Source organism: Triturus cristatus, chromosome 8 (genome assembly GCF_964204655.1).
Source record: "Triturus cristatus chromosome 8, aTriCri1.1, whole genome shotgun sequence".
In the NCBI taxonomy this organism is placed as follows: domain Eukaryota; kingdom Metazoa; phylum Chordata; class Amphibia; order Caudata; family Salamandridae; genus Triturus; species Triturus cristatus.
Genome location: NC_140591.1, coordinates 583,500,283 through 583,515,135, shown reverse-complemented (window position 1 = coordinate 583,515,135; position 14,853 = coordinate 583,500,283). Strand labels below are relative to the sequence as shown.

The 14,853-nt window shown below is 47.0% G+C and overlaps 1 protein-coding gene across 1 annotated transcript in view; it reads right to left on the bottom strand.

Annotated features, from left to right (window-relative positions):
- Positions 1–14,853, bottom strand: part of BORA (BORA aurora kinase A activator) — a 380,772-nt gene that overhangs the window by 105,337 nt on the left and 260,582 nt on the right. Inside the window, exon 7 of the mRNA XM_085621999.1 lies at positions 1,252–1,308. Within this exon, the coding sequence (XP_085478125.1) occupies positions 1,252–1,308 (57 nt within the window). The remainder of the gene's footprint in view (positions 1–1,251; positions 1,309–14,853) is intronic.

Here is a 14,853-nt window from a genome sequence, read left to right as displayed (position 1 = left end):
GATGATTACGCAGACCACATAAATCGCATATGGGGAGCGTGGGGGGGGGGGGAGGGACAGAACGTGGTGTGTGATTGTTGAAACTGCTTCAGAGTTCCAGTGAATGAGTTACTCTGGGAAGAAAGGTTGGGAAGGGCGATATACGGAATGTATGTGCTAGGCAGACATGCAGCATGATGGAAGGCTTCAGGGAGGTCAGGCGTTTGGGACTGCTTCTCTTATATAGTTGAGGACACCAAATTGATGTATAGACTGTACCAAGTTATGTTTGACAGTGTATTTTGCAGTTATGGCTTGTTTACAGGTACAAAGCGCATGTTTATATATGTCAAAGATGTGCTAATTTGTATTGCCCTTGTTCTGGTGGAATAACTGTATAATGCCTAATAATAAACAGAATTTACAACAACAAAAAGATTTCTCCTTAAGTAAAAATAATATTCTTTGGTATTATAGATTAATTAAAAGGTGAAGTGTGGAATTAAAAGTAATTTAATTATATTACAATGTAATGTACATAAATTATGAAATTCAAATATGACTGGAAAAATATTTTATAATTAAATATTCTATTTTTATCATTAAAAATTGTATTCAATTATATCTTACCTTTTTAAACAAATAATTTCATGTAATTTAACATTATTTCTTATGGGGTTTTACTTTAAGTTCCTGTCGCCATTATTGTATATCAAAGGGTGCTGCAGTATCAGTGGTTGGCCATTCATGGTGGTGGACTTACTGCGGTTTCTTTTTGGCATTAGTAACTTCCAATTGTAAGATTTACTCCACCCCCTTTTTCAAGGGTTGGATATGTGCAAGCAAGTCTACACTTTTGAGTAACTTTACACTTGTACTTTGTTAATGGCCAAAAATAGTAGAATTTCTCAAAAGGTAAGAGTAAACTTACACATGTAAATTACTTACAACAGTAAGCTACCTTTGTGAACAGCCCAGGCAGTGTCTTTCAATTACCGTCATTAAACACTGCTGGTGGCAGGGCAGTGCACGCGTTTTCATGCCGAAAGTGTCTCTCTTACTGGCCTCAATAAGACCGGGCAGATCATCAGCATTCTGCCCAAAGGCTAGATTGTAGGTACTCAATCATGGCTCTGTAACACTTTTGTATAGTTCGCATACATAACTAACACAAATGTATAAAAAGCAACTCAGAAAAGCACAGGTGGATAGTTTATGGGTCAAGTTTTTAAACAGGAGAGCATGTTTTTAACTAATTATAAAATAACTTACCCAATATAGCTGCTAAATTAAAATCCACAGGCAGTGACAAAAGGGTCTGGCAGCCAACTAAGGAAGACAGAAAATTATCACTACATAAAGTAGTAAAACTAAGTTTGCAAAAATAATAAACAAAGATTTCCTGAAATAGTTTTGAAATTCAAGTGTGCCATTAACACAAACCGTTCCTCACACCATATCAGCTCCGTAAAACACTCAAACCAGTCACAATATAAAAAAAAAAGCTGGTGACAGTTTAGCCCGTGATAAACAGCTATGTACATCATAGCAACATCATAAGAGAACTTCACCAATGGATGTCAAAGGTGAACAAAACTTAAAACTATGTTTACTCTTCATGATGTCTCTAGATTCCTATAGACACACAAACCACACAAGTAACATCAGTTACATAGGATTTTACTTACTTTGTAGGAGACTGCTGTGTCCATACTCCTTCAGGACAAAAGGCCTGTGTCGTGTCTCAGAGATGACAATGACATGACACAAACCAAGTCTCACAATAACCTGGTATGCATGGTTAGTAATCACACTTTACTATGGGTGCGAGTCCACTTTAGGTTCTCCCCTTAACTAGTGCACGTTAGGCTCTACTCTCAAGTATAAACAATAAAATACACACCTGTTAGAAATGGGGTCTCTAGTTGGCAATGGTTTGCACCTTGTCCCTGTAGGGACCCTTCCTTCTAGTCAGAATAAGGAAGTTACACTCCTAAAATAACCCCTGCTCACCCCCGTGGTAGCTTGGTATGAGCAGTCAGGCTTATCTTAAAGGCAGTGTGTAAAGAATTTGCACATAACCAACAGTAATACAGTGTAAGCATTACAAAAGGACACCACACCACTTTAGGAAAATATCCAATATTTTTATATACTTAAGACAATACCAAAAACGATAAAAATCCACAATACAGTACTTCAGTTAACAAAATAACCTTGAAATACAGTTCCTTGAAGTCCATAGCTCCGTCCCAACTATGGTGTTGGGAAGACCCACAAAACGGTAACTTTAGAAATGCAGGGTGTCGGCGGCCTCTCGTTGAGCTTTGAAAGCACGGCGTCCGCAGGAGTCGGTATCGGGAGTAGTCGGGCCCTTGAAGTCACACACGTTGCAGATCAAACTACTCGTGGTTGGAATCAGGAGCGCTGGTGTCGGCAAGCATCGGGTGCTGTGTTGCGAAGTGCAGCGTGCGATGACGTCAGGTCGCAGTGCAAGCAGGGGCTCTGTGGCGGCATCAGATGGCGTAGTCAGTGAGACCAGTGTCACGGTGCGAAGTGATGCGGTGCTTGTCACAGTGCTGGCAGGTCATGTGTAGGCAGCGGCATCGTTGCTGAAGCGCTGTCGTCGGCTGACGAACTGAAGTCGATGGTGCTGGCAGGCCAAGGCTGCGGTGCGGGATGAGGGCGGTGCATCGTGTAACTTATGAGCGGTGCCCTTGAACCATGGTGCAAGCAGCGGCATCTAGGTCGGCATGAAGCGGCGTCATCGGGGATACCAAGGCGGCGTCGTGAAGAGAGGTGGTGCGGAGCCCACAGGTTACGGTGCGAGCAGCGGGTTGGTGGCGGCGTCCGATGGTGTCGTCGATGATACCAAGTTCACAGTGCGGCATTGCGGCGGTGCCCTCAGGACACGAGTCAGCAGCGGCGTCTTAGACGTCATCGGGTTGCTTTTCCTTCTGTTGCAGCACAACACAGTCCCCAGTGCTGATGGCAAAATAACTTGAAGTCTTAGCTGTTACTGAGACTTCTTGAACAGGGGGGCAAGCTCTTGCTCAAGCCCTTGGAGATACTCAAAGAAGTTAGAGAGTTCAGTACAGTTGTTTCATTGCCCAAGAAAGAAGCCGCCACTACAGGCCAACACAACAAAGCAATCAGCACAGTGGTAGTTCCTCCTTACAGCTTCTCCAGCTCTTCTTCTTGGTCCAAAAGAGTTCTAAAGTTTAGGCGCCACATTTTATAGCCCAAAATCCTTTGTCCTGTGCCTAGTCCAAACCAGTTTGGTCCTCTCTGCCCCAGCTTCCCAGCAGGAGGCGTTGACAGCCAGGCAGAAACCCCCACTCTAGTCAAGGCAAGGGAGTTACACACTAAAGCGAAGCCCTGCTCACCCCCTTGGTAGCTTGGCACGAGCAGTTAGGCTTATCCCAGAGGAAATGTTTAACGCGTTTGCGACACAAGACAGACACAGACAGACATCACCCCCCCCCCCCCCAAACAAATAGCCTTTGTATTACTCATAAAACACATTAGAATGCAATCACAAATGTACACTGTGCCACCTGGAACTAGCTAGGTAGGGATTTACAGGGATAATATACACTACAGGGCCAATCGGGCCACTGTCGTCACCATTAGAACTCACTAGTATTGAAATTAAAAAAACAGTAATTACTGGCAATAGTACACTTCGCATATACACATTAGGCAGAAAAGATCAGTAATGCATCATTTCATAACATCTTCTGCGCCTCTCAGGCATACACTGCACCATAGGTAATCCTTACATCACCTGATCACATCAGACCACACTTAAACATAGGGGCGACCATCAGGCCGACTGGCCTTGACCTCAGGGGCCAGTCTTGGGCTTCCCCGCATTGCCCCCTGTCCCAAAAGTCAAGGCTCTACTATTATGAGGCCTTCAAACTGGCCAACGGGTTGCCGATGAGTACTGACCCAAACAGGTCTGTGCTAAAAATGGGGGCGAGGGTGTAACTCACCTGTGTCTCTCTGTAGACATCAAGTGTCCCGAACGTCGCAGCTGCCCACAATCTGGCAGCGCAGCTGTGAAAACAAGCAGGCACCAACCATGCCTTATACGCCCGACTCACAGGGGCTTCTACTCTTTGTAGGGCCAATCGGCCGGAATCTGGAGCTCCCAGTGGCTCCCGCCATAGACCTCTCCTCTCCGGTGAAACAGGAAGGATGCAGCAGTGAGCCAGCTCGGCTTGGCTTGGTCTTGGCTGCACGCGGGGCTCTCCACAGCACTATGGGGAAACCCGCCTTGAACCAGGCACAGGATTACCTGACTTCTGCTCCAGCAGCGCTTCCTCTGGCCGGCCCCCAGCCAGGCCACAACCGCCTAACTTCCTCTCTGGGGCCCTGGAAGCCAACGAACCAGGGGTAGGCTCCCACCCGACTTCAAGGATTTGTGGCATTTCACTGCTGCAAGAGGCCCCGTCCACCATCAGGCGCAGACTCTGCCTGACTTCCAGCTGGCCGCCCCACAACCAGGCAGCACGGAGGAATCCCCACGCCAGGATTCCTTCTGAGGGGGGGATTCCATGATGCAGCAGGCTTCGCTGCACAGCGCTTTCGAGCGCACCCCCCGCCCCACGAGGCACTCCTCGGAGCAGGGTGGGCCCCCCTGAGGCTCAGGTCACCTAGGAGAGGGGGCGCTGCTCATGCTGCAGGGCACAAAGCGCTCCTGTCTTCACCTGGCACTAGGGCAATCAAAATGAAGCGATCACGTGGCGCTAAGTCCCCAGTTCCTGGGCACAGGCAGGCCAGCACGTAGGGACCCCCAGGAGCCAGCAGCTGGGTCCCATCTCGCCCAGCAGTCCTTTGGCTTCAGCAGGTAACCAAAAGTTCCACAAGCACACTTATATGGGGTCACAGCCCCAATACTTATACCACTGCTAGCCTTTGTTCTCCCCCTGGCATAGGGCTCTGCACCTGGTCTGAACCAGTTCTGGAGTACACTTAAATATTCCTTTAGAGAGCACAACAACCTCTGTTGTTACTGTAGGCTCTGGCCCCAGACAGCACAGGGGGTGGAGCCAGCATTGTGGAAAGCAGGCACAGTGCTATTCAGGCCCAGGTGCTGCTACTCCCACTACTCAAAATGCAGATCGGTCTATTCAGCCTAGTGCTGACTCACCCAGCCCCTCTGGAGCCACTGCAGCTCACCATCCCCTGTTATTCCAGAGCCAGACATGCAATACACAACAGGCAGGAACAAAGACACATAGCACACAGAAGAAAAGCCTACTTCTAAAAGTGGCATTTCTAAAATAGTGATAGTAAATCTGCTAACACCATCACGCAGCATTTATTACCACTATTCCAAACATACCAAACTTGATCACGCTAGTCCTCATGTCAGGAATTACCACTGAAACATATCAGGGAATCCCCAGTGCATTCCTATGCGAGGGCAGCCTCACAGTAGTGAGAAACCAAAATGGCTGTTTGGCAAACCAGGACAGGCCACACAGTGAAGGCACATGTCCTACCTTTTACCTACAGCACACCCTCCCCATAGGGCTAGCTAGGGCCTACCTTAGGCATGACATATGTAGTAAAAGGGGAGTCACAGACTTGGCAACCACTTTATGTGCCACATCACAGTGGCAGTAAACTGCGCGCGCAAGGCACTGCAATGGCAGACGCCCGAGACAGGTGTGAAAGGTTACTTTGATGGCTGGTGGAAGCAGCGCTGCAAGCCCACCAGTGGCATTTAATTTATTGGCCCTGGGTACATGAGATACCACTTTACAAGGGACTGATAGGTAAATTAAATACGCCAAACAGGTGTATACCAATCTTACCACGTTTACCATAGAGAGCACATGCACTTTCACATGGGACAGCAGTGATAAAGTGCCCAGAGTCCTAAAATCACCAACACCAGGTCAGAAAAAAAAATACCAGGAGGAAGGCAAAAAGTTCAGGGATGACCCTACAAAAAGGGCCAAGTCCAACAGGGGCAATAAAGCATTAATGGTAGGTGCACTTAGGACGGTGATGCATAATATCGGCCTGCAGGATGGTTGGCGATTGCTACCTGGGGAGGGAGGGGGGGGGGGCAGGGGGAGGGGTGCGGGTATACCTTCTATTCCTGGACCCAAAATACTTAGTGGTTTGCATCGCTTTTTGCTGAAAGGGACTCAATCATTCCTTGCTCACCGCTGTGTCATATTTGGGCTGCTTTATCTCAGATCATGCACCTGTATTACTGACTCTGGGTTGGGGGGGGGGGGGGGGGGGAGGGGGCAAGAGATAGATGGAGTTGGTCAGGACCTGGCGAATGCCTTCTGACCTCCTTACAGATGCAGTCTGCCATGCAGATCTGGAGACAGCGTTTGAGACATACCTAGCAACAAACTGGGGTACGATGAACACTAGAATGGTTGAGTGGGAGGCACTCATGGTGGTAGTTAGGGGAGAATATATAGGGATAATTTGTAGGGTGCAAAGGAGGCTAGTGGCAGACCTTGGGGCCCAGGAAAGACGATTGGCCGACCTGAAAACACAGGAAGCATTTCAGCAGCTGTGCACTCTGTTCTAGGGGTACATAGAGAAATACATTCACTCTGGGACACTTGACAAGACCACTCAAATTCTGCTGTCAAGTGCTACAAAGGGAGGACAATAAATCTAGCAAGATCCTAGCTTGGGTCCTCCAAGGTGAAACTGATACCCCGCTATTTTGCACATTCGGAACGGGCATGGGGAGTTACAGACCAGGTGATCGGACATCTTGAAGGCAGTTTTTGACCATTTTCGGTCAGTGTACTGTGCTGGTCCAGTTGGCCCTGAGAACTTGGAAGAGGACATTTCTATAGAGGAGTTGGGGGCCACTATAAAGGCACTCAATAGATCAAAGGCTCTGGGTGGCAACAGCTTCCCGGCAGAATTTTATCAGACCTATTTCACGGTCCCTACAGAGACTGCTGGAGGTATTCCTTGAGGCGAAGGGGAGTGATGTCCTTCCACCAACCGTGTGGCGGGGGATAGTGTGCCTCGTTGAAGATGGGGGGGGGGGGGTGGCGATAGGATCAGTCAGACCCTTCCTCAGCCAGGACCCTTACCTTGCTGAATACTGTTAAGATTTAACGTTAAAAAAAAAATGCCACCAGATTGCACGGGGTGGTCCACGCATTGGTCCATGAGGACCAATGCGACTTTATGCCAGCGCGTGGTACCACGTATAACCATCGGAGACTGACTCATGTCTGGCATGCTACCTTAAATGGAGAGGGTCTTGGTTTCTCTCAATCTCGAAAAGGCATTCAATACGTTGGAATGGCAATATTTACTGGCAACACTGCGTAGTATGGGGCCCAGGCCCTCTTTTTGTTCCTTGATCAAACACCTGTATACTGAGCCTTCTATACGCATTGGAGTAAGTGGTGAGGTCTCAGAGGCATGTGCAGTTGGTAGGGGGACCAGACAGGGGTGCCCTCTCTCGCCCCCCCTTTTTGCGTTAGCGATTGAGCCTGTTGCTGCACGGGGAGATAGAACCATGGGGGTTCAGGGTGGTTGACTCCACTTCTATCGTCTCATTATACATTGACGACGAGCTGGTCTATGTGAGATTCCCTGGAGAGTCTGTTCCACTCTTGCTGTGGATGCTGGGTGCTTGGGGTAAGTTTCCACCCTCAGGGACAGTGCCTGTAAAACGCTCCTGCTCCCTCTGGGTGTACTGAACGGCAAACAACTGGGTCAACTGCCAGAGGTGAGACTTCGATGGGAATTGGAGGGGTTCCAGTAGCGGATACGAGTCTTATTCTGAGGCATAACACCAGCATAAAGAGGATTGGGTTGTGTCCAGCTTTGACAATTCAATCTCACTCAGGAACAGCCTCCCCCTCTCACTAATTGGTAGGGCAGCCGTTTCAAAGATGGTCTTCCTCCCACGCTGCCTGTACCTTGTTCAGAACTCTTTTGGCTAAGGGCTAAATTCTTACGTAAACTAGATAACTTGTTGAGCTCTCTAATCTGGGAGGGGCAATGCAGTAGGGTGTCACTTTAAAAGAACGTGGAGGGCTGGTGGTCTCAGACCTGCAGTACTATTATTATGCAGCACATCTGCAGCATGCTGCCAAATGGCTGACAGAGTCTGATAATTGGGAGAAACAACTAATGGAGTTTATGGTGGTGGCGGTGTGGAAATGTACCTCCGTGAGGGAACACTGGTGCAGGGTCACCCTCTCGTCCACGAGTCCAAAGACTAACAAAGATAGATCGGCACTGGAGTTGAATAAAAAAAAAAAAAGTTTATTAAACACTAATGAGTGGGATTGCGTCCGGATAACACTCTAAATTGTTGTGGGAGGAAGTAAAATGAATACAAAAACCATCACCCTGATACACAGTTTGTTGCAGTGTAATCGCATGGGAAGGAAAACTGGAGGGAACAGGTTTAAACATAGAAATAGCTACAGGCAAACAAGAGCAGATGGGTGAACAGGTGGTCAGGAGAGGAGGAGTAAGGAATGTTTATGGCGGCAATAAGCAATCAATTGATAACATCTAAGACCAGGTGCACCGGCAGCTGCATCCCCCCAGCACTTACATCAGATTGAACAGGTCAGAGAGGTCAGCTAGAGTTAAGGACACAGGCTGGGTGAAAAGGCGAACAGCTGAGAGCAAAATGAATGCAACAAACGAAATGGACACGACAGTCAAAATGGCTGCCGCTTATGCGAACATAGAATTTACACTTTTCCACAGACGACCCTTTTAGCATACGCTAAGACAGTTTTTGTCCCTTCTAAGGGGCATAGCATACATCCTCAACGTCTATTATAATCATTAGCCTATGTTTTTCTTGTTCCACTGCTAAGCGGGCATTTACATTTTGGACATTTGCTTTAGACGGTATGTAGGCAGTACAGGAAGAAGTAGAGAGTGAACTGAGCATTCGTCCACAATTAACACAAGAACAAGAGACGATAATAGCTACTAATATGAACAGGACTGATAATACTTTCAAACCCCAAACTGAAAGTAAGTTCCAAAACCACCCAGTCCAAGTCCATGTTCCTGGGTCTTGATGTATTTCAGTAGCTATCTTGTGAGGTTTGCGATGACCGCATAGACAGATGGTGAATTGTCCGGTATGAAAACACAGCAGCTGGATCCGATGACACGGCATGCTTCACCACTGTCAACTACAATAACATCTAGAACAAGTCTATTCTGTAAAGTGACCATGCGGATTGATGCTGTTCTTCTGTCAAGTTTCCTAAGGCCGCAGTGGTCTGATTAATCACTGCTTCCATTGTACGAGTGAGGCGACGGACCACTGAGCCAACAAAGAAAAATCCTTTATTAAAGTCTGTATATTGTTTCCATGTGGTCTGTCTGATGGACTACAGAGACATCGATGGCACGTTTACTCCTACTACCAACGTGGTGATTGAACAATTGCAAATCTTGGTGGTATGTTGGGGGAGCTAGAAATACAGGTGTCAAAAGGAAGGCTATGTAACAGGTACCAGACCAGCCTGAAGGTAGGAAGTAGTATGCCTTAGCTCCACAAATGAAATAAGTATGACATGATGCGAGGAAGCTGCTTTGGCCCCTCGTGGACATTTGCAACACTGTAGTACAGTTACTGAGACCCACTAGCACATTGCCTGTACTCTGACGCAGAGGGGGCCAGTAGTCAGAACAGAGATAACAGGTGGCCCATTTCCTTTAGCCGATCTAGAGTTTGGATACACATTTTGTTGCTGCATTTCCTCTACTATATTCTTTCATCTCCAAGACGGTCCCCTTGGCTTGTGGGTCCCCATCTTTATACTTTATTCAGTTTGGCGTGGAGGTCGCCCACATCCCATGTTTGAGAGGTTAAATTTGTAGGAAGCATATAGAAGCTCAAACCAAGCTCGGCATGAGCCATTGTGAGAAAATGACAGTGGAGGCAATGGGATTCCTTTTATGTTCTGATGAGGAGGAATCTTGCCACAAACCCAACAGTTAATAGCATTGCTTAGCTGGTGTGTCTGATGCAACATTTGAAGAAATGAGTGGTTTCTCAGATTTTGCTGATACCCCTGTTCATGTTGCGGCAAATTGAAATAATGGTGTTCCTTTGTAGAAGGCGATGTAGCAGTAGTGTGGCGCAAGGAAGCCCCAGGCATTACTTCCTCCACTACCCACAGTACAGTAGCGATAAGGGCAGCAGTCAAAGTCTAACCAAGGATGCAAAGTGTACAGCCATTACACATGGCCGTAGCAATCCCCTTCTCCTTGGGGGAGGGGGGGGGGGGATCATTTTTTGGGCAAACGTCAGGAAAGGTAGCGCCCTAAGAGGACGTTGGTTTCTTCACTGAGGTTGAGACGAGTAGCCACTAATAGGTTGACACCCCCCCCCCCCCTTTGTAGTCCGACTTAACCACTCAGGACAATCGCTTCACCAGTCTCGTTTTGCACTGGAGCGCCTTTCTTCCTGGGTCGGAGTAGGTACCTGGGATAGAGTGATCCGGAAAAACGTCCTCAATTCTTTCAGGTGATGCTGCTAGTCCCGTTTCTGTGACCAGGATGTCGCAGTGATTCTTTAACGCAGCTGGATCGACTAAGGCGAGCCAAACCTTTTTGCAGAGGGTGGCGTGGGTCCAATTCTTCCTGTTGGTCACTCGGTCGCGAGGAGGACTTGTTCGGGGCCCTTCCAGCGAGGTTCCAGACAATTTGTTCGCTGGAAGGCCTTAACCATTACAAAGTCTCCCGGACGCAGGTCATGTGTCACCTTGTGACCTGTCCGGGAGAGCGTCTTGAACCTGCTGATGAATAGAAAGTAAACTTTCAGTAAACTGACAGAGATAATCACTCAATGTGTGAGGCACATCATGTATATAGGGCGAGGTTTAGGAACCCCCCAAATATTCATGGGCCTGCCGAACACGACCTCATATGGGGTAAGCCCAGAGCGTGTATGCGGTAATGATATGATGGAAAGCAGTGCTAAGGGCAATGCATCAGGCCATTTTAAAGAAGTGGAAGCTTGTATTTTTGACAATTTCAGTTTCAATATAGAGTTATAACGTTCCACCAAGCCTGCTGACTATGGGTGAAAAGCAGCATGGAACTTCTGCTTGACCCCTAGCCCTTTTATAACACTCTACAACCGGTCTAATGAAATAAGGCCCATTATCGCTCCATAAAACTCGACAAACACCAAATCAAGAAAGAATTCCTTCAGGAGTATTTTCGCAGTCGCGAGGGCTGTATTGTCTTTTGTAGCGTATGCCTCCACCCATTTGCTGAAGGCACAAACTATTACTAAGACATATTTAAGGTTGTTGCAGCGCTCAAACTGGATATAGTCCATCTGAAGGACCTCAAAGGGTGCAGTTGGTGTTGCAAACTCTCCTAATGGAGTTTGTGTTCCCTTCCCAGGATTGTACTGGCGGCAAACTAGGCAAGACTGGACTATTTTTTTAGCGGTAGCAGCAATGTCAGGATGGTCCCAGACTTGCATAAGCTGCTTCGCTACTGAAGATGTGCCAACATGGGCTGGACCATGTGCTATATGGATCAGAGGGTAGAGGTATGCAGTGGGCAACTTCCATTTAGTCATATTTTCTCCTCCAACAGCCCTCATCGTGCAATGCTCCCTCCTTAGACCATTGGTCTAATTCATCAAAGGAGGCAGATTGCTGCATATCCAACACTTCCTGTCTAGCATCATGCCAACGTTCAGCTTGCAACTTAACCACATACATAGACGTGGTGCTTCGCTGCGTTGCAGTCTCACGGGCTGTGCAGTCCACAAAGGCATCACCTACTCCTATTTTATCGGTCACCTTTTTGTGTGCGCTGCACTTGATAATAGCCATTTTCTTGGGATAGGTTAAGGTAGCAAGGAGATTGTGTACTAATTATCCATGCACTATCCGTGTTCCATGTGAAGTAAGAACACTGCGCTCTTTCTATAGGCGGCCAAAGTTGTGCGCTACCCCGAACGCATACGGACTATCAGTGTAGATATTGACAATCAGGTCTGTACTAAGATCACATGCTCTCGTTAGAGCAATCAGTTCAGCTGCTTTAGCTGATCTCTGTGGGATACGAGCGGTTTCAACTATTGTCTGGAGTGTCGTAATAGCAGAGGCAGCAGATGTAGTGCCATCTGACAATTTCAAACATGACCCATCAACCCATAACTCCCAGTCTGTACTGGAGAAGGGAGTATCTTGTAGGTCAACACAACCTTTTATTTGCTCTTCAGTGAGAAACATACAATCATGTGACTTGTGACTGAGGCGGAGTAGATGGAAATGGCAATAATGTGTCTGGATTTAGTGTAAAGCATCTTTTTAGCATGATATGGGGGGGGGGGGGCAAAAAGTGTCAATTCATATCCTGTCAAGTGAGCACTAGTCAAATGCTGCGTCTTTGTTCGGTTTAGCAAGAGATCAACTGCATGGGGTACTAACACAAGCAGTTTGTGTGATAACACTATTCCTTCACTCTGGCGTATGGCTACAGCCGTTGCTGCCACATCCAGGCAGCGCACGAGCCACTGAGTCGAGGAAAGCTGAAAAATATGCACATGGATGTCGTTTATCACCGTGCATCTGTGCTAAGACCGAGAGGGCACAACCTTCCCTTTCGTGTACATAGTGTGTGAACGTTTTAGAGTAGTCAGGTGTACCCAATACTGGTGCAGAGCAGAGGGCTTGGCGTAACTGTTGGAAGGCACTCTGGCATTCAGTGGTCCATGGGAGGGGCTCCGGGGTGTCTTTGGTCAAAAGGGCTAACAAAGGTTTAACAATGTGCGAAAAACTGGGGGGATCCACTGCCTACAAAAAGTAGTAAGGCCAATCAATGCACGGACATCCTTTTGAGTACGGGGCACAGGAGTATCTAGAATGGTCCGAATGCAATCTGGTGTGAGCACATGTCCCTCCTTAGACAGGAGGTGACCTAAGTAGGTAACCTGCTGTCTACAATATTGAAATTTCTTTCTAGAGACTTTGTGATTATATGATGCAAGAAACGATAACAGAAACAATGTACCTTCTTCACATTGCTCAGAGTATCTGCAGCTAGCAGAAGGTCATCGACCTACTGAATGAGGGCCAACCCTTTTGGTACAGGAAAGGAATCAAGTTGTTTATTCAATGCTAGACTGTAAATGGTGGGATTTTCTGTATAGCCCTGTGGAGCTCTACAGAACCAGAAGGATCTATTCTTCAGTGTGAACCCAAATAGATAAACGACTTTCAGTGTGAATGGGTATTGAAAAGAATGCATTTTTCAAATCAATCACTGAAAACGTGGTGGTACAGGGAGGGACCATAGTGAGGAGGGTTGTTATGTCAAACTACGGGATATTGGGGCACCACTATTTTATGGACCTCACGCAAATCAATAATGAACCTGTAAATCTTATTATTAGTGTCCTTTTTCAAAATAGGAAGGATAGGGCTATTGCAGGTATTACAGGGAACCTCTTCCACTAAACCCACTTTAATCAAATCCTGGACAATACCTGCTAGTGCTTACTCGCCCTCTCAAGATATCTTATATTGGGGCAAACAAGGCATCCTCCCTTACTTGAATCTGTACAGGTGGGATAACCATTTGGCCCACATCAGTGTCTGATCTAGCCCACAAAGTACAAGGTAGGGACGCCAGAACGGCGTCCTCATTGATAAGGCAAGATCTATCAATGATTGGATAGTTGTCATCAAGGATAACACATACACATTCTGGGGAACAGCATATTGTAGAACAAAAATATTTTGCCATATCGATACCTAAAACGTTATCTGGAGTGTTAAGGGAGAGCAAGAATGGACATGTTGCAGTGAATTTATCTAGTCCGAATTCAAGTGGCTGTGATAGTGGGCTAGGTGTAGGTGTTCCGTCGAACCCTATCGATGTTATCAATGTGCCACACAGAGGAGACCTAGGAACCAGTCTTTTAGACAGGGCACTACGGGTAGCCCCTGTATCAACCAAAAATTGATCAGTAGATCCCAAGACGTGTGTCAATATAGGGACCCATTTGATCTACTGGCACCTCAACCGGTCCCACACCCTGTTCTAGGCATCCCTATGCATAATGAGAATCTTTAGGCATATCAGCAGAGTAATCAGTCATTTGGTACTGGTGTCATTTGTCAAAGGTATTAGGATAGTTCAGTTCCTGTTTGACTGCCTCAAACTGGGGGCGAGAACCTGCACCTCCCCTGCTTCCTACATTTCCTGAGCGCCCTCTCATACTCTTCCCCCCCCCCCCCTTCCCCGCTGATATTGCGGACCTTGCAAACGGGGCACTCGGAACGCCAGTGCCCAGTCTCTTTACAATAGGCACACTGATCAGGAGACAAATGTGCCCGAAGAGGGAGTGCTCTGGTTGTATGCACTGCACGTCCGCCTCTTATACCTCCCCTAAATGGCGGACCATACACGTGGGCCATCATAACCTTTGTTTTTAAATCTTTAACCTTTTTATCCTCCCTTCCCATCGCTTCTAGTTCCTGTCGCTCATAATATTGTAATCCAACAACAAAGACCTGGCAGTAATATATATTCCCCTAGATCAGTAGTTCTACACTTAGAAATTGATGGAAAGTGCAGATTACTGCCAGGTCTTTGTTGTTGGATTATAAATTGAGTGGAGGGTGGCCTGGCATGTATTATCCCTCTATAGCTCCTTTTTGGATTATAGCTCATAATATTGTGCCATTGTCAAAAGGGAAACTGAGGACGTGGTCCAAGAACTTTCACTGGCCTTGAGGAGACTAGATATTTATGGTAACATTCGCAACATATTTGTCAACAAACAGGCGTTTACCCGTTTTGTCGGTCAAGGACTGGCCACTAAAATTATGAAATGTCTCCTCAAATCTTGAA